Source organism: Littorina saxatilis, linkage group LG17 (assembly GCF_037325665.1).
Source record: "Littorina saxatilis isolate snail1 linkage group LG17, US_GU_Lsax_2.0, whole genome shotgun sequence".
Taxonomy (NCBI): Eukaryota; Metazoa; Mollusca; class Gastropoda; order Littorinimorpha; family Littorinidae; genus Littorina; species Littorina saxatilis.
Window position 1 is genome coordinate 7,292,392 of NC_090261.1, and position 25,667 is coordinate 7,318,058.

General features: G+C 40.6%; 2 protein-coding genes and 2 long non-coding RNA genes across 4 annotated transcripts in view; 2 read left to right on the plus strand and 2 right to left on the minus strand.

Moving 5' to 3' along the window:
• Positions 1–14,603: 14,603 nt before the first annotated feature.
• LOC138952735 (acetyl-coenzyme A synthetase 2-like, mitochondrial) overlaps positions 14,604–25,667 on the minus strand; it is a 38,469-nt gene continuing 27,405 nt past the window's right edge. Inside the window, exon 12 of the mRNA XM_070324452.1 lies at positions 14,604–14,738. Coding sequence (XP_070180553.1) covers positions 14,637–14,738 — 102 coding nt within the window. The 3' untranslated portion in view covers positions 14,604–14,636. The remainder of the gene's footprint in view (positions 14,739–25,667) is intronic.
• Positions 16,437–17,330, plus strand: LOC138952307 (uncharacterized). Its single transcript, XM_070323945.1, has 2 exons — positions 16,437–16,756; positions 17,079–17,330. The coding sequence occupies exons 1-2, from the start codon at positions 16,528–16,530 to the stop codon at positions 17,177–17,179; spliced, it is 330 nt and encodes a 109-aa protein (XP_070180046.1). The 5' UTR covers positions 16,437–16,527; the 3' UTR covers positions 17,180–17,330.
• On the minus strand, positions 18,829–20,776 carry LOC138951646 (uncharacterized). Its single transcript, XR_011451189.1, has 2 exons — positions 20,582–20,776; positions 18,829–20,033 (listed from the first exon to the last, which is right to left on the minus strand). It is a non-coding gene; the product is annotated as an uncharacterized lncRNA (long non-coding RNA).
• Positions 20,820–23,003, plus strand: LOC138951647 (uncharacterized). The gene is made up of 3 exons (XR_011451190.1): positions 20,820–21,011; positions 21,535–21,632; positions 22,327–23,003. It is a non-coding gene; the product is annotated as an uncharacterized lncRNA (long non-coding RNA).

Below are 25,667 nucleotides of genomic sequence, written 5' to 3' on the forward strand. Positions count from 1 at the left end.
AATTTCAAAATGAAAAAAAATCACTTGCAATTACAGTGGGCGCGAATGAGTTGCGTTTCTTTCGCCGGGTACTGTACATCGACCTATTTGTCTTTACATCGGACGCACACAAAGACACGCATAGTGATGGGGAAATACAGATATATTGGGCGTTGCTTGCTTTTAAAATTAGAAGTAGCAACAGTTTAGGCTAGGTTCGGATGAGGGTCCTAGTCTTCGGTTGTTGATTTTGTGAAACTCTTGACAAGACAGGTCGGACCCTCGATGATTTGAAAGTTGCTGCGCGATTTTTTTTTCTCTCAGATTTTCTGCATCGAAAAATAAATCACCGTTTCTGCTTATTGAAAATATCACATCATAACTGACAACTCGTGCAGCGCCGTTTCTTCCGTTTTGTTGAATTTGCTGTCTGCAGTGCCTCTTCTTCCTCCTCCATTTCTTCCTTCCCCCTGTCTGTCATTAGGGATGGGGGTATGTAGTTCGCGATGGAACAAAGGGTATGTCAACACACTGACATATTACTCGGGCCTTTAGCTTCAATCTGACAGCTGATTACAGCTATGAATCCTTACTTGGGACACGAAAAGAGACAAGGTCTCTCGTTGCCAGTCTCTCGAGATGACAGTAGATCTCGTTCCTTACAGTCTCGGTGACCCTACGATCATCTCGCCGCGTTAGCCAGGACGAGATAACTAGCAACATGTTTCTTTCCTCTTCTTGACGGCTTGATTCAGTTTACGTGTCTGTTTACCCGTCACTGGAGACACGGTAGGTTAAATGTACTTATTTTCCCTAACAATCCTATCATGACCTTCGCAAATCATCCTGCACAGTTCTTCACAAATCATTCTGAACTGAAATTGCCAAATCATTCTGTACTTATCTTCCCAAATAATTCTGAACTGAAGTTGTCAAATCATTGTGTACTTATCTTCCCAAATCATTCTAAACTGAAGTTGCCAAATCATTTTGTACTTATCTTCCCAAATCATTCTATACTGATGTTCTCATACAACTCTATATCGATCTTTTATACCGAGCTTCTCAGATCAATGTGTACTGATATTCTCAAATCCTTCTTTACTGAACTTACCTGATCATTCTATACTGATCTTCCCAAATGGTTCTATACTGATCTACCGAAATCATTCTATACCGAACTTTCAGAAGAATTGTTCTCAGCTTCAAGAATTTAACAAAGATTATGTGACTTTATGTTTAGCCTTAGGTGATGTGTGGTACTAAAGCTACTAAAGATTCGTCGCGATATAACCTTCGTGGTTGAAAACGACGTTAAACACCAAATAAAGAAAGAAAGAAAGCTACTAAAGATTGATAAGCGTTGGTGGGAAAAGCAAATGATGTTTTACATCCTTTATGTGTGCAGTGCGACATGCCGGTGCCAAACGTAAGCCGTTTCTTGCACTGAGGGATTCTTGCCCTTTCTACCATACAACAGTATATTGATATGAACGTGATGGAATCCTAGCGTCTTCTATAGACGATGACTGCCATCTTCTCGGCTGATTTGGAGACGAGATTAGGGTGATGAGCTTTTCGTGGAAAACCCGCTGGGTTATGTGAATAGTGAGTACATATATTATATGCAATAAGGCAGACGTTGCGAAGTGGCTGGAACAATCATATCCTTATATAGCTATTCTGATGGACACGTGGGGGAATTCGGGGGCTGTGATTAGATGGTCTCAACATCATCATCATCAAAGCATAATGCTACGGAAGTCGGCCATTTTTGCCAATATCCAAAAGCATATTGGCAATAACAAAGACGCATGGTTCCGGTTTACCCATCTGTACCACACGATGTTAACAATCGACAACAGCATACACTGCATGACAACTTGAAATTCTTCTCGGGAATGTTTTTCAGCTTTACAAATGTCGATAGCATACCCTTTTCTGCTAAACCAATTATTTTCTGTCCCTAAACACCACAAAATGCCCAAAGTCGAAAGATGTACAAACAGGGGAGTAAAACGGAACAGCTGTTTTTTTGTGTCTGTGTGAGCTCAGTTGTTGACTGACACAAACTTTCGCATTCGGCTTTTCTTATCCCGTAACTCCACACTAAATACCCCACTTCGCCTCTGAATTATTGATGTACAACCCATGGCACTAACATTCATGTAGTCGTTTATAAGTGAGGTTGAAACATTCGCTTCATGACGAGACAAGTATAAATGCCATTCACCCAAACTGAAAACTTCGCTGCCGTCTACTCGCATTGTACGGGTTAGCTGTTCTCTTCTCCTCCCCTTGTTGCATCCTAGTTCTTCAGTTGTTTCTAGTTTTATGTTGATGTGTTTTGGTCTTCTTCATAAGTATTTTTTTTTTGTTTTTTGTTTTTTTTTTGGTTTTGCCAAGCACATCATTGTGGGGCTTTTAATCAATAACATGCAGTCTTGTTCAAATTTAAAAAAACTGCAACTTCTTTTTGTTGTATACGAATGAACTAATAAAAAGCTGTTTTACAGCTGTGTTGTCAAATCGAGGTTTTTTTCCAAAGTCAGTGTGGCGCCTGCGCAAAACTAATGCGCATAAGAAACGGCGTCTGCTATCAAAACCTGAGATCAACGCATCGCCGCAAAAACTGTCATTTTGTAAGTTTGGAACAACAAATCATGGTCAGAACAGCTATATAATCGCTATTGTATTTTCAGCGTAGCAATAGGGTCCGATATTTAGACTCAAACAAGTATAATGCGACTCGTCTTCGACTCGTCGGCATTATCATGTACTTGTCTCGTCTAAATATCGGACCCTATTGCTACGCTGAAAACACAATAGCTGTTAATATTCTCTGTCTGTCTCTCTGTCTCTTTGTCTGTCTTTCTGTCTCTTTGTCTGTCTTTCTCTGTCTCTCTCTCTCTGTCTCTCTCTGTCTTTCTCTCTCTCTCTCTCTCTGTCTCTCTCTCTATGTCTCTCTCTCTCTCTCTCTCTTTCCATCGCCCTTCTCCCCCCCCCCCCCCCCCCCCACAGTTCCCCGAGCCCTTTTCTCTCATCCGTCCCTTCTCTCGGGATTGTCAGTTATAGACAAGTGGGTATGATGAGAGTATTGACTTGCCAACACCCAACATCTTTGCCTGGCTACACAGCGTCTTGTTCAAACGATACTCTTCCACGCTGTCCTTATTATCTGCAGGACACCGTGTTTGCACATTCGGACCTCTAGGACCCTTGGTGTCTGACCACGACAGCAACGGGCCTGTCTGTCCTGACGCGAAATGGACACCCGGCGGGGAAATTGCCGGACAGCCACTCGACCGGTCATCTTGTTAGACCCCAAAGAGTGAATGGGATTTCGCGGGCCTTCCTGGCTTGTTAGTCGGTGTCTCTGGCAAACAGACTGGCGGCGTAAGGGGGTTACAAAGGGGTTTAAAGTTGTCGTAAAGGAGGCCACTTTTTGCTTCCATTCCTCTGCTCTTCTTCTGACTGTGTCTCTGTCTGTTTGTGTCTATTTGTCTCGGGCTCTCTGACTCAGGCTCCCTGTCTCCCTCCCGTACGAAAGTATTTATTTCATAAACCCTCGGAAAATAAAAGGTGTTTTTTTCTTCCCCTCTCTCCCTTTCTGTCTCTGTGTGTCTGTCCGTCTGTGTCCATTTCTGTCTGTCTGTCTGACTCTCTGTCTGACTGTCTGTCTCCGAATCTCTCTTTCTCTGTCTTTGTCTGTAAGTCTTTCTCTGTTTCTGTCTGTCTCTGTCTCTGTCTGTCTCAGTCTCTCTCAGTCCCTCTCTCTCTCTCTCTCTCTTTCTCTCTCTTTCTCTCTCCCCCCCACCCTTCTCCCCTCTCCCTCCCCCTCCCTCCTCACACTCTATCTCTAGGAGAGGACTGTCTGTGTTTGGTTTCAAAAAGGAAGGATGCTGAATTGGTTTTGCCCTATGTAGACGACTAGAAGTGTGAAGTACGATGGATGTTTTCCCTGTTGTGTGCATAGCTCTAGGGGAAAGGGGCGGGATGAAGGCACACTTTCAACTCCACTCGATGGAGTCTTAAGAGCAAATTACACCCGCGCAGAGTCAGCGGCACAGACGACGCACTGCAGATTATTGAGGTAATTCTTCTTTTTTATCACAGCCCGATACACGCTGCGTGAAAGTAAACAGGCCAAGTACTCGTCATAATCCCTATCGCAGCATGCAGCGTTGCCGACTCTGCAGATTATACCTGCGCAGTCAGCGGCACAGACGACGCACTGCATATTATTGATGCTGCAATAGGGATTATGACGAGTACTTGGCCTGTTTTCTTTTCACGCAACGTGTAGCGGGCTGGGATAATCTGCAGTGTGTCGTCTGTGCCGCTGACTCTGCGCAGGTATATTCTGCCCCTTATCAGGGCTCCTCAAACTGCGGGTCCCTGCGTCCCATTCGCACTGGAAGCCAACACACGTACTAACAGTTCTTGAAGGGGGGTCTCATGCATGATGCAGTAAATGTGAAAAGAGCGGGTCCCAGGACGCACTAGACTTGTGTTATCATGCGTGTGGTCGGCACTGATGAAATCGTCTGCTAGAGCCCATAGAATAGAAAAGAACGTATGCACTTGGCTGTACACCCTGTATTCCAAAGACGAGGTAATGTTCTCCCCAAACGCTCTACCAACCCACATTTAAGGGAAGAGATGGCACGGAAATTGAGAATTGATTCTCTGGCAAGCTATTCAATTCTTATTTCAAGGTTCTTGATAAAACTCCTCAGAAAAAGTGTTTTTCGTCCTAAAAAGTGGTATGAGAATTAATTATGGGTCAAATTGGCTGTTTTTGTGTGTGTGTAGCTTTTGGGGATAAAACATGTAGTTTTGGGAACACATTCATCTGCCAGAAATATAAAGATAAAACTTTGAAGTAAGTTTTGTTTTACTCTAAACAGGTCTCAAAATGCAACAACAGATCCGTTTCTTCCCATTATGAAAAGATTTTAATGTCTGGGTAAATATCACAAGCACAAAATAAATTTCCGAAAAAAGGCAACTTTGGGTGCCATGACAGGATTTCTGAAATCATTCCTGAGCAGAGTATTTCTTAAAATGTCTCCGTGTTACTGCACAAAGAAATTATTTCTGGTGAAAATTTAAAAAAAAACAAGTCGCGTAAGGCGAAAATACAACATTTAGTCAAGTAGCTGTCGAACTCACAGAATGAAACTGAACGCAATGCAACGCAGCAAGACCATTATACTCGTAGCATCGTCAGTCCACCGCTCACGGCATAGGCAGTGAAATTGACAAGAAGAGCGGGGTAGTAGTTGCGCTGGGAAGGATAGCACGCTTTTCTGTACCTCTCTTCGTTTTAACTTTCTGAGCGTGTTTTTAATCCAGACATATCATATCTATATGTTTTTGGAATCAGGAACCGACAAGGAATAAGATGAAAGTGTTTTTAAATTGATTTGGAAAATTTAATTTTGATAATAATTTTTATATATTTAATTTTCAGAGCTTGTTTTTAATCCGAATATAACATATTTATATGTTTTTGGAATCAGCAAATGATGGAGAATAAGATAAACGTAAATTTGGATCGTTTTATAAAAAACATTTTTTTTTTTTACAATTTTCAGATTTTTAATGACCAAAGTCATTAATTAATTTTTAAGCCACCACGCTGAAATGCAATACCGAAGTCCGGGCTTCGTCGAACATTACCTGACCAAAATTTCAACCAATTTGGTTGAAAAATGAGGGCGTGACAGTGCCGCCTCAACTTTCACGAAAAGCCGGATATGACGTCATCAAAGACATTTATCCAAAAAATGAAAAAAACGTCTGGGGATTTCATACCCAGGAACTCTCATGTCAAATTTCATAAAGATCGGTCCAGTAGTTTAGTCTGAATCGCTCTACACACACACACACACAGACAGACAGACACACACACACACACACGCACATACACCACGACCCTCGTCTCGATTCCCCCCTCTACGTTAAAACATTTAGTCAAAACTTGACTAAATGTAAAAAGAGCAAGAAGATTGGACAGTTAATCTGAAAGAGGAATATGTCACAATGAAGGCACTGATGCTCACAAAAAAAGATTCTAATAAAACAGCGTCAACAGTTTTCGAAATGGTGTCTATCTGTTTTGGGATTTGTACTCTTGAAATTGTCGTGCAAGTGGTGCTATTTTCATGTCAATGTCTTCAAAGGCACGGGAGGCGGACACAAGAAAGAAACAAAGCAGAGAGAAAAATGAGCAATATTATTATACATGGAACGTGTAAGTGGGCGTAGTCGAATGTCCATGTGGGAGTGGAGCATATAAGAATGCCCATGTGTGAATGTTTAAGTGGAGCGTATAAGAATGTGTAAGTGGAGCGTGGTGGAATGTCCATGTGTGAATGGGTAAGTTGAGCGTATAAGAATGTCCATGTGTGCGATGTATAAATGAGACATGGATGTGTTCATGTCTGAATGCGTAAGAACAATGCAAGGAATGTCCAGAGAGGTATGTGGAAGGTGTTTCTATAACCTGCCCTGTTATATAGTGCTATATGTTTTATGTAAAATCAATGTCTTGTTTGTACTATTGTTATGTACCACGCCTGAATTTCTCTATGAGATAATAAAGTATTCTTATTCTTATTCTTATTCTTATTTTGTTCAAGGTGCTGGGCAAATTAGTTCATTTCCAGCTTAAAGCTCGGGTTGGTTGACCGCATGGTCCCTGGATCCAGGATCTTGAAATGTGTTCAAATTAAGCAATCGCTAGGCATAAGGTGTTGCATGTTAGTCTCACTTCCTCTATAAATGCAAATCAAGAAGCGCCGTATTCAATTTCTCCGCCTCCCGGCCACCCCTCCAAAAAGCAATAGGCCCCACTTTGGGTATTTGTCTTGTTCCTGAACTAATCGTTTTCCTTTTGCGTGTGAGAGTGTTTGGGCTGACTAGTGAAAGTTTTTTGTTTGTGTGTTTGTGTGTTTACTCTCTTGCCGCAATCTGCACAGATGCTGTCTATGTTGGTGTGTTTTTCGTTTACTATATACGGAATCGAAGAGTCGAGTTCGTGAAAAAACATTTGCCAAGGCTTTATGAAGCTTTATTACAATGGCAGCGTTGTATTATCTCTCTGTCTCTATTTCTACCTGTCAGTCTGTCTATCTGTCCGCGTCTCTTTCTCTCTCTCTCTCTCTCTCTCTCTCTCTCTCTCTCTCTCTCTCTCTCTCTCTCTCTCTCTCTCTCTCTCTCTCTCTCTCTCTCTCTCTCCCCACCCTCTGTCCCCTTCATATTTGAAACAAACTTTCTAGTATAAGACGACTGTTTTAATTACTAAGCGAAAGATTCTGGGATATATGTTTTTCACACACGACTACATTGATCATATATTGTACAGATTTACCTATCGACCTCACGAGGGGGCGGGGGTGGGAGGAGGGGGGAGGGAGAAGGAGAGGGAGAAGGGGTAGTTTCTTTCGATTTCAAACGGCACTTCAAACTTTCCAAAGAAAAACATGTATGTCTGAGGCAGCAACTGTTGCCCTGCCTGTTTCCACCTATGTGGGCAATCCCAGGAAGATCTTTCACATGTCGCCTTCATTCATGCGTGCGACAAGTCCGTCTGGAGATCTTCGCGAGACTAAGACAAGATGGGAAGAGGTGGGTGTCGTTTGCAGACATCCTAAGCTGATGTGCACAAGAAAGTTACCAGCCGGGTGGGAGCCAGACACGGATTCGGATTGGTTGAAATTGATGTTAAAGTTTGTGATTTGAACCGTTCGGACCTTGCGGGTTGTTCCCGCCCAGTTGTTAACTTTCTCGTGAACACGGCCCTGGTCCGCATGCCCAGGGGTGCTGACAGAATGCACACATCATGGGCTTCATAATACCGTCATTTGATACTACATAATTATTTTACATTAGCACAGAAATGAAGGGACACACACACCCACACACACACGCACGCACGTACGCACGCACAGACGCACACACACAATTTCATCTTATTCCTTGTCCGTTCCTGATTCCAAAAACATATAGATATGATATGTTTGGATTGAAAACGCGTTCAGAAAGTTAAAAAGAATAGAGATATAGAAAAGCGTGCTATCCTCCTCAGCGCAACCGCTACGTACACCGCGCTTTTCTGGATTGTTAATTTCACTGCCTTTGCCACGAGCGGTGGACAGACGATGCTACGAGTGTACTGTCTTGCGGAAAAAATGCAATGCGTTCAGTTTCATTCTGTGAGTTCGACTGAGCTTGACTAAATGTGGTATTTTCGCCTTACGCGACTTGTTTTTGTTTACAACTGCACTGTTTATGTTGTGTGTTTTCTTTGCGTCCATTTGCTTGTCTCTTTGTCTGTTTGTTTCCTTGTCTCTTTGTTTCCTTGTCTGCTTGTGTGTTGTTTTGTTTGTTCGTTTGTCGCCTTTTTTTCCCCTGTCTTCTTCTTCTTCTGCGTTCGATGTTGGTGGCCGTGCTAGATCCTCAGACCAGTGGCTGCCAGGAAGTCCGCAGTCTTGCGCAGTTCGTCGGCAGGACCCCAGAGTTTGGCTCCAACACTGGTCTCTTATGATGCGAAGTTGTTGACCGGTAGCTCTATTCTGCCCTCCCCCGGTCAAAGGAAGAGGGTCAGAACCGCAGTCAGTCGCTGAAGTTGGACCTCCGGCTGGAGGCCCGGCGCCGTCCTACCCTGGCTGCGGGACACCAGGACGACACCACATCGATCCAAGGATAATTGTACGGCCATATTATCGTGGGAGCGTAGACAGCCGATTTTCTCCCCACGCCAAGTTGGCTGCTGTCTTCCGTCTTCGGTGGTTGAGGTTCTTACTCAGGGTTGCCTCCTCCCCAAGAGTAGCTGCCTTGCTGGGCTGTCGAGTCCACTCTACCCGGGTTTGACGTCGAAGTTTTCCTTCTCGTAGCCTTTGCCTTTCCCAAGGCGCACACAAGGCAGTGCGGGTTTTGAAATCGGAGTTGTCCTTCTCCTAGATGAGCGACCATCCAAGGTTAACGAGCCCCATCTGCCCGAAGCAGCTGGTTTTAAGGCGCCAGTGACCCGCCTGCATCCCTTCTCCTGTTAGTCGAAGACAGGGCCCGCCACGTGAAGGCCAGGAGCTGGATTTGACTGTCAGAGGTGTTTGGAGACACGAAGCCATTTGGAGCATTTCTTGGGAAGTAGGCGCTTATCTCTACTTCCACCCCGGCATAACAGTCTTTGGGCCCCTTCCCCTGTCTAATTTGCTTGTTGTGTGTGCGTGTTTGTTTGTGTGCATGCAACAGTGTGAAGTACAGTATCACGCATCAACAATACATTTGGCGATGGTTACCTATTGAAACGTTTTTGTGTGTTTTGCATTTTGTTAATTTGATTATGTATACTATTGACGAGAATGTTACTTGTGTGTAATGTTTTGAACAGCCAAAGGGCCATTCTGTAAAAAACCTGTACCACTTGGCGAAACAGGGGCGGACGAGGGGGGGGGTTTCTGGGGTTTCCGGAAACCCCCCCCCAGCCAAAAAATAAAAATATTTTTGTGTGTTTTTTTGGGTTGAGTTTCAATTTTGTGGGTATTAATCAGTGACAAAATCTGCTGCCTGGAACTGGTAATGATCATCCTCAGAATGCACCAGCTTGCACCATTTTGCATCCTTTTTTTCAAAATTTTCCGGGGGGGCATGCCCCCGGACCCCCCTAGCAAGCTAGGCGCTTCGCGCCGTCGGCTCGGCGCTTCGCGCCTTCACACCCATATCTTCACAATATACTTTTGGAAACCCCCCCCATAAAATGAACTGATCCGCCCCTGCGAAACACTGGAAGCACTTTCTACAAGACGAATATGTCATTATTGTACAATTTCCTGTGACACAGTCCAGAAAAATTTCATAAATTGTGAAAAATGTAATCCATCTCCGTCTACTCCTGATCATTGCTTGAAGATAATGTGTTTTGAAAAAAGATATTACTGTCCTATTTTAAATGTAATGAAATGCAAACACTTTTTTTTTTAAATAGGGTCTCCTGCGCAAAGTCTGATACCTAAACTGTTTATTTTAACAGTTCTGGAAATCCATTGTGTGTTTGTATGCTTTTTTTCTCCCCAATTCCTTTATCTTGGAATGTGCAGAGTTGAATATAAGTATATGTGTTCTGCGCGAACTTAGAATCCGGTTTCATTCTAGAATGGACCGGGTCCAGGTTGGAATTCTAACCCTGCGCAAGTACAGGGGTGCCATTCTAGAATGAAACCCTTGAATAAAGGGGGCCGTAATGTTTGTAGGTAAGACAGAGTTGTCTTCCCTTGAATTATCTCCACCTGCACCTTCCCTTTGATAAAATGGGGCTGATTTGTCTACTCCTGAAAAAATCCTTTGGCGATCTTGCGATGTCATGTCATGTCAAGAAAGTTGACACTCCTGAGTACGCAATAAACAAAGGCAGACCATAGCAAGGGGGACTACCAGGGCGGTATTGTTTGCAGGGCAGTTGTTTTTGTGATGAGAGCCGGTTGCGGCCGCTTGCAATGTCAGCGCTGTCTCCCTCTCGGAAATGTCCGGTTTTTTGACAATTTTTTTGACAGACAGACAGACAGACGGTCAGACCGACTAACCGACAGACAGACCAACAGAAGGACAGAGTGAGTTATAGAGCTGTTGTCACAGGTTTAAAAAAAAGTTGACATTATATCTTCACAATTCAGAAGACCAACTTCATGTATATGAATAAGATTAAAAGTTACAAGCGAGATCGGCAAAACACTGTCAGTCCGGAAATTTCCGTTCGTAGCGATCAGTGCTGAGTGTCTCTCAAAATCGTAATCACTTTCAGAACATCACAATCCCAATTCACGATGTCTTTGAGTAAAGTGTAAAAAACCCGAGAAAAAAAACCCCAACCAAACACACAATAAACAAAAACAAAAAGAAAATTCACATTTGTGGCTTTGGCTGTGTGATAGTCTAACTGAAATGACTATTCCAACTTGGACCCAAATTCCAACCTTGCGCACGGCCGATTCTAGAATGGACCAGCAACAAGGGTTTCATTCTAGAATGGCACCCCTGTACTTGCGCAGGGTTAGAATTCCAACCTGGACCCGGTCCATTCTAGAATGAAACCGGATTCTAAGTTCGCGCAGAACATATGGATTCAAATTGACTTTGCCATTTGTGTACACGTGTGAAGTAGAGTGACCCTGCAGCATTACGCCCGACTATTCATTACCTTATTAGAATTGTTATTCGGGCTTTGTTTTCGAGATAACGAGTACGGATTTGCTATGCGCTATCAAGGTATGTTGTAGTTTGTGTTGTTTTCTTGTTTGTTTGTTTGTTCGTTAGGTATACGATTACTTGTAGATAATCTTTGAATTTCGTTTCTCCTTCGTGCAAAAAATACTTGCCTTTTTTGTTTCCTAGGGTTATTGTTTCTTCGTTTGTCTGATTGTTTGTTAGTTTTGTAACAAGAACTAGATGAATTTATCATCTGATTATGAGTTTCGTTTGTGTATGTGCGTTATTTGTTTAGTTTTTAGTTCACGGTGTGTGTGTGTGTGTGTGTGAATATCTGCGTATAAATGTGTTAAACTAATCGGTTGTATTCTTATCCATGTATGTAGTTTAAATTTGTATTTTGACTGAGAATACATGCATTTCTGCCATTTTAACTCAGTCTTACGTATAATTTGTGGATTTGTTCTAATGACTGTGTACCTGCGTCCATGCATCTCAGCCACGGTGAGTGTGTGTCAATGAGTATTTGTACGTCTCCATGGGTGTCAGTCACGGTGTCTGTGTGTGAATATCTGTGTATACATGTGTTAAATTAATTGGTTCTATTTTTATCCATCTATATATTTTGAATATGTACTTTGACTGTCAATGCATGCATTTAAGCGTTTTAAACTCTTACGTACAAATTGTGGATTCTTTCTAATAAGTGTGTACCTGCGGCCAGGCATCTCAGCCACGATGACTGTGTGTGAATGTGTATTTGTACGTCTCCATGCGTGTCAGCCACGGTATGTGCGTGTGAATGTCTGCGTATTTATGCTTCTCTTTACATCACTTAATACATTTTCTTTTTAAACATACACTTTTGAACCGAACTCAGAATGTTTTATTACCTGCGTGTGTGTGTGTGTGTGTGTGTGTGTGTGTGTGTGTGTGTGTGTGTGTGTGTGTGTGTGTGTGTGTGTGTGTGTGTGTGTTTGAGAGACGCACACAGACAGCCATAGACAGACAGAAGAGCACGGGCGAAGCCGGGTCTCTCACGCTAGTTATAATTATATTGGTAGGAAGCAGATTGCTTTGTTTTGTAACAAGAACCCTAAATGCTTTTGTAGTGTGTGTTGGGTGGGGGGGGGGGGGGGGGACTTCCCCCGCTTTGGTATCCTACAAGTTTTTCTTTCTGTCTTCCATGTGCGTGGGTCTAGTTGTAATTGAGTCAGGGCTTCACTCACTGTCTTTTTCGCTGGACACTACCAACCTCTGAGCTAGCACGTGTTTCACGTTCTGATGGGTTTTTGTTGTTGTTGTTTTTTAAAATTTTAAGCACAGGTACGTTCAGGTAAAAGGAAAATTAAAGCAAATTAAATAAAAATACACAGACAAATAAAATAATGTTCATATACATATCACAGGATGTTAAAAATGTGTGACACATTTGTCATATTGTTATTAATTGATTAGGTTAGTGTGATCTGCACATACATTGTTTTGTCACATCCTGCTAGTTAGGGTTAGGGTTTGCACATACACTGGGCAAAGCTGATTGCCGATTGATAGGCCCCCAGCTTTGATCATTGTTAGTTAGGGTTAAGGGGGGGGGGGGTAGATTATATTTGGTGAATTTGTGTAGATTACAGCTGAATTATTTTGTATTGCATCATGCTTTTTATGTACATTAATTTGGTTAATTTTTGGTGCAGGTTTGTTTTGTTTTTTGTTTGTTTAATTTGTTATTCCCATTCAATGTGGGGCAATAAAGGCAATATGCTTTCTTGCATTGATGTTTTTATAAGTGTCATCCAGTTACCAAAACAAATGGGGTTTTTTTCTCAAAAGTTGAGACCCAGGAAAAACAAATCAGCTCACCATCATCGAAAAATGGATTTCTTTGCACTGGATGATGACACTTTTACAGTTGATTCTATCATTCACATTCACATAAACAAGTCATTTATTTTGAAGACTGTACACTTTCTTTAGTTTGCATTCTCTTCTTTCTTTAGTTTGCATTCTCTTTTTTCTTTAGTTTGCATTCTCTTTTTTCTTTAGTTTGCATTCTCTTTTTTCTTTAGTTTGCATTCTCTTTTTTCTTTAGTTTGCATTCTCTTTCTTTTTTCTTTAGGCCTAAAAAAAAAATAGGTGTGGTTACGGTAACCCGACCTACCCTAATTTTAGGGGCCGATCCTATAACCTTTTATTACATTTGTCTAAAAAAATTTAAAAAAAAACGAGTGCAAAAAACGCAATGAAAGCGAAAGCGCCCGAGTCGCACACTTATTTCCCTGTCAAGTAGGTTTAATTTGTACACATTAGAAAAAAAAGTAATATAAAAAAAAAAAAATGATTGCCTACCTACCTACCCTATTTTTTTTGGCTATGTTACCGTAACCACACCTATTATTTTTTTTTTGCCTTAGTTTGCATTCTCTTTTTTCTTTAGTTTGCATTCTCTTTTTTCTTTAGTTTGCATTCTCTTTTTTCTTTAGTTTGCATTAGTTTGCATTCTCTTTTTTCTTTAGTTTGCATTAGTTTGCATTCTCTTTTTTCTTTAGTTTGCATTAGTTTGCATTCTCTTTTTTCTTTAGTTTGCATTCTCTTTTTTCTTTAGTTTGCATTCTCTTTTTTCTTTAGTTTGCATTCTCTTCTTCTTTCTTTAGTTTGCATTCTTTAGTTTGCATTCTTTCCTTCTTTAGTTTGCTGTCTTTAGTTTGCATTCTTTAGTTTGCATTCTCTTCTTTCTTTAGTTTGCATTCTCTTTTTTCTTTAGTTTGCATTCTCTTTTTTCTTTAGTTTGCATTCTCTTTTTTCTTTAGTTTGCATTCTCTTCTTTCTTTAGTTTGCATTCTCTTCTTTCTTTAGTTTGCATTCTTTAGTTTGCATTCTTTAGTTTGCATTCTTTTTTTTCTTTAGTTTGCATTCTTTCCTTCTTTAGTTTGCATTCTTTAGTTTGCATTCTTTAGTTTGCATTCTTTAGTTTGCATTCTTTTTTTTCTTTAGTTTGCATTCTTTCCTTCTTTAGTTTGCTGTCTTTAGTTTGCATTCTTTCCTTCTTTAGTTTGCATTCTTTCCTTCTTTAGTATGCTGTCTTTAGTTTGCATTCTCTTTTTTCTTTAGTTTGCATTCTCTTCTTTCTTTAGTTTGCATTCTCTTCTTTCTTTAGTTTGCATTCTCTTCTTTCTTTAGATTGCACTCTTTAGTTTGCATTCTTTAGTTTGCTATCGTTTGCATATTTGCCTTCAGTGTTCTTGTGTCTATGTTTGTTGCATATCATTCGTGTGTGTGTGTGTCACAGGTCTTTCAAGTTGCACATAAAAATAACTCACCCAATATTACCACTTAAACTCATCATCTTTATTCATGACCCTATAAACACACACACCCCCCCCCCTTCTTTTTATTTTATTTTTTTTTTATATATATTATGTTTATTCACCCTTGATTACACCAGATCAAAACTGTTGATGTAATTCTGGCAGATCTTCATTTTGCATGTCTACCAGGAAGGCGACCAGGATATCCCCGCATTTCACCAACAGTACTGTGTTGCGGAACTGAAACACAAGTCACACCATTCTACAAACACAAGTCACACCATTATACAATAGAATTAAAACATTTTGAGAAGATCATCAAGGTGAAAAACAAAACAAAACAAATCCGATAAAAAAAATTCAAGGAAACACAAAAATTAATAAAACTACAAATGTAAACTAAGAAAATATTAATATTTAATTGGTAAAACATGTTTATTCTGATTTTATTATTCTTATTTTGTTAAATCAATATTCATTTTTATTACACTTGCCTAACTCTTCCCTTTTTGTCTTCTTTATTACATAACATACTATCATTACATTTATACATTTAATAAATACTTTTTATCAATTAAAGGTGAAATAAAGTTTTATTTATTTTCTTTGTTGACTTATTTTTTCTTTCTTTATTATTTTATCTTTGCATGTCAACATTTATTTGTTTATTGATTTATTAATTGATTGCTTTTTTTTTTCTTTACCCTCCACAACATTAAATATTTTGTAAGTTCCACAAACAAACAAAAACAAAAAAGATTAAAAAACCCAATGACATAATGACATAGACCTACTTTTTACACGAGTTCTAAACCTACCTGATTCTACCCTAAGTATGTATATTATTACTAACATGAGCAAAAAAAACCCGTCTGTACGTCTAATAGAAGCGGGATGCCGCGCCCCAAAATACGGGCGGTACTTAAATGACGAAAGTTGTGGGTTCGAGCATTGGCAGTACCGAAACTCGAACCCACAACCTCGCAAACAGAGGTAACGAAGTCGTATTACAGGTATCACACGATACCACTCGACCACGCGGCTTCCCAAGTAAAAGCAGTGAATGTTAATGCTATAACAGACACTGCTGCTTTGACATCAATACGAACAGGTGTGTTAAAAAAAAATTAAAGAACGGCAGACAAAACACGTGCTAGCTCGGTGAGCGTCCACAATCCTGCTGAATATGTGTCAAGTCTGCTTTTGCACAAACTGATACAGAATAGACTAACACGACGTACTGAATTCATGATTGGCACAAACGCGGTTACAGAAACACCCTGAACTTATCGACTGATCACGAAGGAAGGATTGGCAGGAAGGTTGTCGAGTCAAAGAGGAACAACACCAGAAAAATGTTCGCTGCCAAATGGCATCAGTCGCTTCCCATTAAAGTAACTCAACATCCCGAGGAAGGGGTGTGTGTGGGGAGGTCAAAAATGGCTCACCCATGATGAGTTCCTACCTCCCCCTCCCCCAACACACATCTTCTCCCTTCCCTCAGTGTTCGTCCCACATTTACTGGTCATCAGGTTTTAGCCTCCCTCACATCAACCTCTTAAATACGAGTATGCTACAGTAGTCACCTACCAACGAAAATGCATTTACATTTTTTTTTCTCAGCATTCTCTTCTGGCTTGTTCTCGAGTTCCTCAGTCTCAGATCACAATGCCGTACTGACTGTTTTATTGTGTACCAAATTAAATTTTACCGCTGAGCTTCACAAATACTCGTGCCAGTTTAGTCGAGAGACAATCGTTTAAATCAATTACTATGTAAGATCCAGTGTGTGTGTGTGCGTGTGTGTGTGTGTGTGTGCGCGCGCGCGCGTGAGAGAAAGAGAGAGAGGGGGGGGGGGGGGGGAGGGGGGTTACAATTATTTACGGCGTAAACAGGGACACAACCCCACACACATCAGATCGTAGATTAATCATAGTAACGTCCCTTAGATAAACTTCCGGTTCTGCCACCAGCTAAACTTTCAACTCTCGTCTGCAAAATAACTGGGAAATCCTATACCACCTACATCATGTGTAGCGTCAAAGTGACGTTTACGCAAGCTGACGGAAGCCAGCAGACGATAGTCCGGTGCACTGAGAAGGGAGGGGGCGACAGGACGCCTGCATCAGAGCTGGCAGCGTTGCGAACACACATGGGAGAAGTGCAGACAGAACTCAACACCGCGATCACAGTGCTTGTTGACAAGGAGAAAGCAGCGAACGCGGCCGGTGGCAAAGCTTACGATTCAAAGCAGTCAGGTATTTGCGACATTGTTCGTCTTTTCAGCAGAGTACTGGTGCTACGTAGGTTTCAGAGGCATGGCATTTGTTAGTTTACAAAAGGGTATGGCTGATTGCACTGTCTCTGTGCTGCCAGTGTCACATTTATTTAGCTTTGTTGTGTTTATATCCGAATCGGAATGTCTTCTTGTTTCAATCAATTTATGCTTTGGGGTGCTGAGAGATAACACCAATTACAACCAAAAACACCATTTAGTTTTGAAACCATAGCTTCTGCAAGTTGAGCAGCAATTTTTATTTAGAGCAACTGATGTAATTTATGTCATGCTATATTTTTCAGGAGACCAGGCTGATGAAGAAGAGGAAGACGATGAAGAGGATGATGACAATGAAGCAAATGGAAATGTGGAACCCCCAGAAAAGATGAGAAAAAGATCATGATCGACAGAAAACTGAGTGCGTGTGTGTCTGCGTGTGTGCGTGCATGCGTGTTATAACTTTCTTTGGATGAATATCTCGTGAATATGTAATGTATATCATGAATAATGCATCTGTACATGGTGCAATAAAACTGAGCTGTGGCAAAAAAATCTGTGTTAGGTTTGTGTCGCTCAATATCTGTGTGTTTTTGTGAGTGTGTATGTACGCGTGTGTGCTGAGGTCCTTTCAATTTCCTCAATATATGTCTTGAAAGACCATATGGGGTCAAAAGAACAGGCTCTTACTTGTGCCAGAAAATGCACACACTTCACAAGTGCTATCAAAAATAGTATGTGTTGCTGTGAAAGAAAAACCCCAGCCAGCACCCCGATATCGGTCCGATATCGGACCGATATCGGATACGATATCGGGTCGATATCGGATTCCGATATCGGACCGATATCGGATTGCAAATCGGGTCGATATCGGACCGATATCGGATTACGACATCGGACCGATATCGGTCCGATATTGACCCGATATCGACCCGATATAGAGAATCGGTATCGGCCTCATATCAGATCCCGATATCGGCGCGATATCAAATCCCAATGTCAGATTGCAAATTGGGTTGATACCGGGTCGATATCGGATTACGACATTGGTCCGATATTGGTCCGATATCGGTCCGATATCGGTACGATATAGAGAATCGATATCGGCTTAATATCGGATCCCGATATCAGATCCCAATATCAGATTGCAAATCGGGTCGATATCGGACCGATATTGGATTACGACATCGGACCAATATCGGTCCGATATCGGTCCGATATCGACCCGATATAGAGAATCGGTATCGGCCTCATATCAGATCCCGATATCGGCGCGATATCAAATCCCGATGTCAGATTGCAAATTGGGTTGATACCGGGTCGATATCGGATTACGACATTGGTCCGATATCGGTCCGATATCGGTCCAATATCGGTACGATATAGAGAATCGATATCGGCTTAATATCGGATCCCGATATCAGATCCCGATATCAGATTGCAAATCGGGTCGATATCATTTTGATATCGGATCCCGATATCGGACCGATATCGGATCCCGATATCGGACCGATATCGGATTGCAAATCGGGACGATATCGGGTCGATATCGGATTCCGACATTGGACTAATATTGGTCCGATATCGGTACGATATAGAGAATTGATATCGGCCTAACATCGGGAACCAATAATGGACCGATATCGGGAACCGATAAGGGTGGTGCCCTTCTATGGTGCCCTGGTGGTGCCCTTCCGTCAATTCCTTTAAGTTTCAGCTTTGCAACCATACTTCCCCCGGAACCTGAAAACTTTGGTTTCCTGGAAGCTGCCCGCAGAGTCGATGAAGCAAAACCAGCGAATAGTTGGCATTAATTATCTGATCATCTTTGAACCTCTGACTTTACTTCTTGACTAATGAAAACATGCTTCATGCTTGGCAATTGCTTTCGCACTTGTTCGTCTTTGACCTGCACTAAAACTTGCTGTAATCCGTAAATATTAGATTTCTGGCCCAAGAACAGAAGAAAATTTAAAAGGAGACAGAAATGATAAGATGAAGTAGTTGATAAACATTGTCACACAAGTACAAATGAAAGTGAGTCAAACTCAAAGGCAGAATGAGAATAATTTAATAACCAACTGTATCATTGAAAACACATAAGTTACCAATGCAACATAAACAAATTACAACTATCAATTAAAATTCAACAGTTAATACAATTAATAACTGACCTTGTGATAAGATAACTCATCCACTGAAATGTCATCCACTCTGCTGCCAAAGGACGGGCTTGAACCCATGACTCACAGCACTGCAGAGCAGACCACTAACCAATGGGTCCCCACCGAATAATTATGGAGTGTCACGATTCATGTGACCCATCAAAGTCAAAGTATTTAATTCCATAAGGCGATAGCCCCCTTGGAATAGGGAAATAACAATAACTTCACAAAACGCATGAATCAAATGAACACAAAGGAGACGAGAAAATCGTCGCAAACGGATAACCAGTTATGAAATCAATTATAACTAAATAAGTCTTTCGATTTGCAACAAACAACGGACTGGTCACGCAACGGTTCTGTCCAGTCATGATAATCAAAACAAATGATTGTTACGCTCCAATTCTTCACAAGGGTGGAGAACGGGAAATGTTCAGACCATCTCTTTTATCCTCACGGTGCTTTCCTCGCTCATCCTCTGTAACATATCAGCTAGGTTAGACCATTGATGTTCTTTGTCTCCGTCATATCTGGCATCGTCTGTCACCTTCCGCCTATCAGCGTCACTCGCAACAACATCACTCCGCACCATACAGCCTGAATCTGACACTGTCAGCTGCGATTGAAAGTTGGAGACACACAACGTAGCACCACCGACGCACTTTTTCATGGCCGCCTTTGTCGAACTTCAAAAACGCAGTATCGCCATTGTTCAGTCGCCACAACAGTCGGTATTGAACGATGTCAGCCCATTCTCCGACATAACTGCACATAGCATTTGTTCCAAAACAGTAGGCCTAGGGAATCCTTGCAGAGGCATTATATCATATATATGTAGAGGCATTATATCATGTAGAGGCAAAATAACACAAAATGAAGAGAGAGTGAATCCGAGAGGCGTGTTCCTTGCTGGCTGTCAGCACATTAGCACTAATTTTATTTACCATCTTCATCTTAGTCCTCGTCCTCGTTTTCTGTGTTGATCTTCGACATCCTCCCACCATGTAGACGATCCGACAATCCTGTCAACCACTTCGCAAGCACCTGTTCGAATTGCTTGTTGTCGGTTTGAATATGGCGCTTCCTCACGGCCAGCTGCAGTAAAAAGATTAACCGTTATGAGTATGACGCAACAAGATGATGATCATATAAAATGTTGACATTGTATGAACATGTTTGTGCTTTCATAAGGAGACATGCTGTCTGCAAAACCTCCCTCACCTTTCATTTGTTCTTCACCATTTCTTCCATCACTGGCAGATTTATTTGTCTACATTCAATGTGTGTGTGTGTGTGTGTGTGTGTGTGTGTGTGTGTGTGTGTGTGTGTGTGTGTGTGTGTGTGTAGACAGGTATTTTTTATAAATCTGAAAGAATAAAAACTGTTTATTATGCACAACAGAACCATAAAAGGATTCTTAGTTAAAATCACCATTTTATTTTTACAACAACAATAAAGAAAATCAGCAACCACCTAAACACACACAGTGACACAAACACACACAGTGACACACACACACACATAAGAAACAAACACACTTTTTAGTCTCATATATTCCAAGAGAAAAAAATACATCAAGTCTCAATAATTAGCAAAACTATCTTCCAACGAATCCAAGTTCCATAGGCATAGGCGATACTCACTCAACGTTTTACGTGATGCATGATGATCGACTGTTTGGAACACTCTTGAAACCAGTCCAGTTCTGTCTTCCTCCTTCTGTCTTAGTATTGGACTGTCCAGTCAGGATCGTTTCTGATGTTGTATAACATAGTGCTCTAGCAACTGCCAGTTTTCAATCTTCCCAACGCATTTCGCCATTTGTTTACTCAGTAACTGCCGGACAAGTAATTCTGAGTGACCTCCCGTCGGGCCGCCAAGGGACAGTACTCTCGGACTTTTCTCTGTCGAATCGAACTCAAGAAAGTTTCTACTGTATTTTTACCGTTCACTCCTGCAACTTCAAAGCCAGTGTGTCTGCTGATATAAGATAACATGCTGCACTTCAGCATATATCAGGACTACACAATACAGATCTTATGACGCTGAGCGAATGGCAAATGGAACTTTCAGGTAATGTTACTTCACTGTGTGACTTGTGTTGTAAATTCATAATCATATTCATACATAAGTTCAGAATCCGTTGGCATTGTGATTGTTGACTTATTTTTGATAAGAGTCACCAATATCAAAGCAATATCATGCATAACGATTGGAAAGGTGAATTTATCTCTCTTTCTCTTTCTTTCCTGCCTTCTGTCTTTCTAGTTTCTTGCTCTGTCTGTCTTTCTCAGTTTCAGTCTCTCTGTCTGTTTCTCTCTCCCTGTCTGTCTATCTGTCTGTCTGTCTGTCTCTCTCTCTCTCTCTCTCACTGATATTTTATTTCTCTCTGTCAATCTGATAATTGCCACACATTTTCACACATTTGTTCAATCTCACAGCTTCTGGTCTAATCCATTACTGTACAGTAACATTTATAAGAGATCTCAAGAGAGTTATTTTCGAAAATCGTCTTTTCAAAGACACTTAAAACAAGTTTTGATTGACCACTGTTCTCTACTGTAATGCAACTCACACATCAATGCTTTCATTGCAGGGTGGGAGGAATTACCATGAGGATACCAGAAAGCATTCACAGGGATGTAAACTACAAGTTACAACCCTGACAAGTGACATTCTGGCTTTTGAGGCCAAGTAAGTGTGTGTGTGTGTGTGTGTGTGTGTGTGTGTGTGTGTGTGTGTGTGTGTGTGTGTGTGTGTGTGTGTTTGCAGGTAAAATCCACGTTAACGCTTGATGAATGTTCCAGCAGTCATATTATATTTATAACTGAAAATCATTTATGAGAGAAGGCAGTGTTGTTGTCAGGCTTCGGTCTGGGGTCATTAATACATGCTTATGACGCATTGTTCTAAATCTTGGCTGGTCGACCATCACATCAATTTCGACATAAAGAACTATAACAGGTCTTCTGACAGAACAATTTGTTGTAGCCGGGACATCTGGACCTATACATATTTTTAGTCCAGGTCCAACTGACATATTATTGCCTTACTCTTACTCAGTCTTAGTCTTGGAAAAAACTTTGGGAAGGTGTTCTGTGTGTGTTGGGGGGAGGGGGGGGGGTTGTTATCCATGCCAGGCAGCATTGACTAAGAGCATTTCATTCAAACACAGAAGAATGCTATCAAAGTTAGCATATATATACACACAAGTAAATTCAACAAATATTGGCATAATGCAAAGACAATGTAAACCTTATTTACCTTCAGTTCTATATTTAGTAAAGAGCATTAACAAAGAAGACATAATTATAGTGTTTACACTGAAGTTCTCAAATCACACTGAATTCTTTATGTTTTAAGATTGTTGCATTCTCTGTCTTTGCAGGTGTCATAGCATTTGGAGCAGATCTTCAAAGTCTCCTATTGCAGACATGCCATCGTCTGCACTGGTTGTATCAACAACTTTTTCCAAGGCTGGTGCTGCAGATTTAAAAAGTATATATATCGTCTGCTGCAAACTCAACATTAACAACTTCTCTGTCTGCTCCTGCTTCGAATTCAACAATTCTTGTTGTCTGGTGCTGCTGCAAAGTGAATGACTTCTTCGTTTGCTGCTGCAGGTTTAACAAGTATATCGTCTGCTGCAAATTTAACAACTTCTTTGTCTGCAGATGACGCTACAAATTCAACAACTTCTGTGTCTGCTCCTGCTTCAAATTCTTAAACAATTCTTTTTATCTGCTGCTGCAAAGTGAATGACTTCTTCCTCTGCTGGTGGTGTTGCAAATAACCTCATCTTTCCTTGTGTCTCTGGCATCATTCGGATACATGTACAAGATACCTAGCTGTGCGAAGACTATTTTTTTTAAACCCAAAAGATGGAATAGAATTGGTAAATTTCTAGGTACAGAACCTAAAAGTGGGATACATGTATCCAAACTCACTTCCAGAAACTTTAGAACTGATTCAACTTCCGACATTTTTATCATGGTTTTATCGTGTGTGTTTTTTTAAATGTACAGTATATGTCATGGAAATGATGAATAAATGTTTAGAACATATTCTCACAACATATTTCTAATGGTTTTATTTATTTGTCTTTTGTTTTGTTTCATGTTAGCATGCACACTTCCTTCTTCTTCTTCTTCTGGATTCGTGGGATGAAACTCCCACGTACACTCGTGTTTTTGCACGAGTGGAATTTTACGTGTATGACCGTTTTTATCCCGCCATTAAGGCAGCCATACGCCGCTTTCGGAGGAAGCATGCTGGGTATTTTTGTGTTTCTATAACCCACCGAACTCTGACATGGATTACAGGATCTTTTCCGTGCGCACTTGGTCTTGCGAGATATCCGGTCAAATATGATATAGGACTTCTTGAATTTAAGTACATATATACATTACAACATCAGCAGACACAAACGACTAAGCTAAATTATCTTCAAATAAGAATAAAATTAAAAAACCAACCCAAAATAAAAATAAAATATTACTAATAAAATGTCTAATTATATTTTTTTGTGTGGTTCTTTTTATGTTTGCACTCAACATAAAAAACACACGTTTGAATAACTTGAATCTAACCATTATACAGTATTGTGCTTTTTATTTGGTAAAATTGACATTAGCCGTAAACGAAAATTAACTTTAATTTAACTTTATATTATGGTTTTGTTTTAATGAACGTTAATTTAATGTTAATTTAACGTTAAATTAACGTAAAAAGTGAACGTTTATCTTATGAGCAAACTTGGAATCCAATATCGGACCGATATCGGGCAGATATGGGATATCTTGGTCTGAGGGAAAAAAAATTCTAATAAAAAGTTTAATTATAGTTTTATTTTGGTTCTTTGTATCGGACCTATATCCAATATTGGCCCAATGTCGTAATCCTATATCGACCCGATTTGAAATCCGATATCGGTCCCATATTGGGATCCGATATCGACCCGATATCGTATCCCGATATCGGTCCGATATCGGTCCGATATCGGGGTGCTGGCTGGATATCTCGGACCAAGATATCCGATATCTGCCTGATATCGGTCGGATATTGGATTCCAAGTTTGCTCATCGGATTAACGTTAAATTAACGTCAACTTTATTGGCCCAATGTCGGAATCCAATATCGGTCCGATATCGACCCGATATCGTATCCGATATTGGTCTGATATCGGGCCAATATTGGTGTGATGGATGGGATTGTATTGGCGATGATGTGAAAACTTGGAATCCAATATCGGACCGATATCAGAATATCTTGGTCTGAGGAAAAAATAAAAAATCGCAATAAAAAGTTTAATTATAGTTTTATTTTGGTTCTTTTCATTTTCACACTCAACGTAAAAAAACACATGTTTAAATAATGTGAATCTAACCATTATATTATGCTTTTTATTTGGTAAAACTGACATTAGCCGTAAACATAAAATTAACTTTAATTTAACGTTATATCCGATATCGGTCCGATATCGGTCCGATATCGGATTCCAAGTTTGCTCATCAGATTAACATTAAATTAATGTTAACTTAATTAACGTAAAAAGTTAACATTAATTTAATGTTAATCTGATGAGCAAACTTGGAATCCGATATCGGTCCGATATCGGTCCGATATCGGATTCCAAGTTTGCTCATCAGATTAACATTAAATTAATGTTAACTTAATTAACGTAAAAAGTTAACATTAATTTAATGTTAATCTGATGAGCAAACTTGGAATCCAATATCGGTCCGATATCGGTCCGATATCGGATTCCAAGTTTGCTCATCAGATTATCATTAAATTAATGTTAACTTAATTAACGTAAAAAGTTAACATTAATTTAACGTTAATCTGATGAGCAAACTTGGAATCCAATATCGGACCGATATCGGACCGATATCGGATATCTTGGTCCGAGATATCCGGTCAAATCCGATATCGGTCCGATATCGGATTCCAAGTTTGCTCATCAGATTATCATTAAATTAATGTTAACTTAATTAACGTAAAAAGTTAACATTAATTTAATGTTAATCTGATGAGCAAACTTGGAATCCGATATCGGTCCGATATCGGTCCGATATCGGATTCCAAGTTTGCTCATCAGATTATCATTAAATTAATGTTAACTTAATTAACGTAAAAAGTTAACATTAATTTAACGTTAGTCTGATGAGCAAACTTGGAATCCAATATCGGACCGATATCGGACCGATATCGGATATCTTGGTCCGAGATATCCGGTCAAATCCGATATCGGACCGATATCGACCCGATATCGTGTGCTGACTGGGACAATACCAGTACATTAAAATTAAGTAGGAGTGCAATGCCAAGGCACTGCGTACCCCCAGCGAAGAACAAATCACTGACTCTCTCTCTCAGGCAGAGATCTAGAGAGAGAGAGCGCACTTTAGAAACGAAAACACACACACACATACTCTCTCAATTTTATCTCTCTCTCTCTTACACGCATACAGACACACTCACATAAACCAACACACACGCCATGCGCGCGACAGATAAGCACAAAGGAGGGGGATGATGGATGATGTCACAATGCAATGATGTCAAAACATCTTAACGTCGTCTTATAGCGTGGACGTTATGCGGTAGTCTCAAAAAATCCACCCCATCACGTCTTCCTTGGGTGGCAGAGGATCAAAAATCGAAGAATTGGTTGACACCCACCGTATTTTAGTTAGTATGTTCCCATCTCCAACTGTAGCCTCAGCT

Bases quoted from the DNA above. Each gene is read 5' to 3' on its own strand.
- LOC138952307 (XM_070323945.1), top strand. From the start codon at position 16,528: ATGTGTAGCGTCAAAGTGACGTTTACGCAAGCTGACGGAAGCCAGCAG. The intron at 16,757-17,078 runs GTATTTGCGACA...TATATTTTTCAG, and splicing joins TTACGATTCAAAGCAGTCAG to GAGACCAGGCTGATGAAGAA.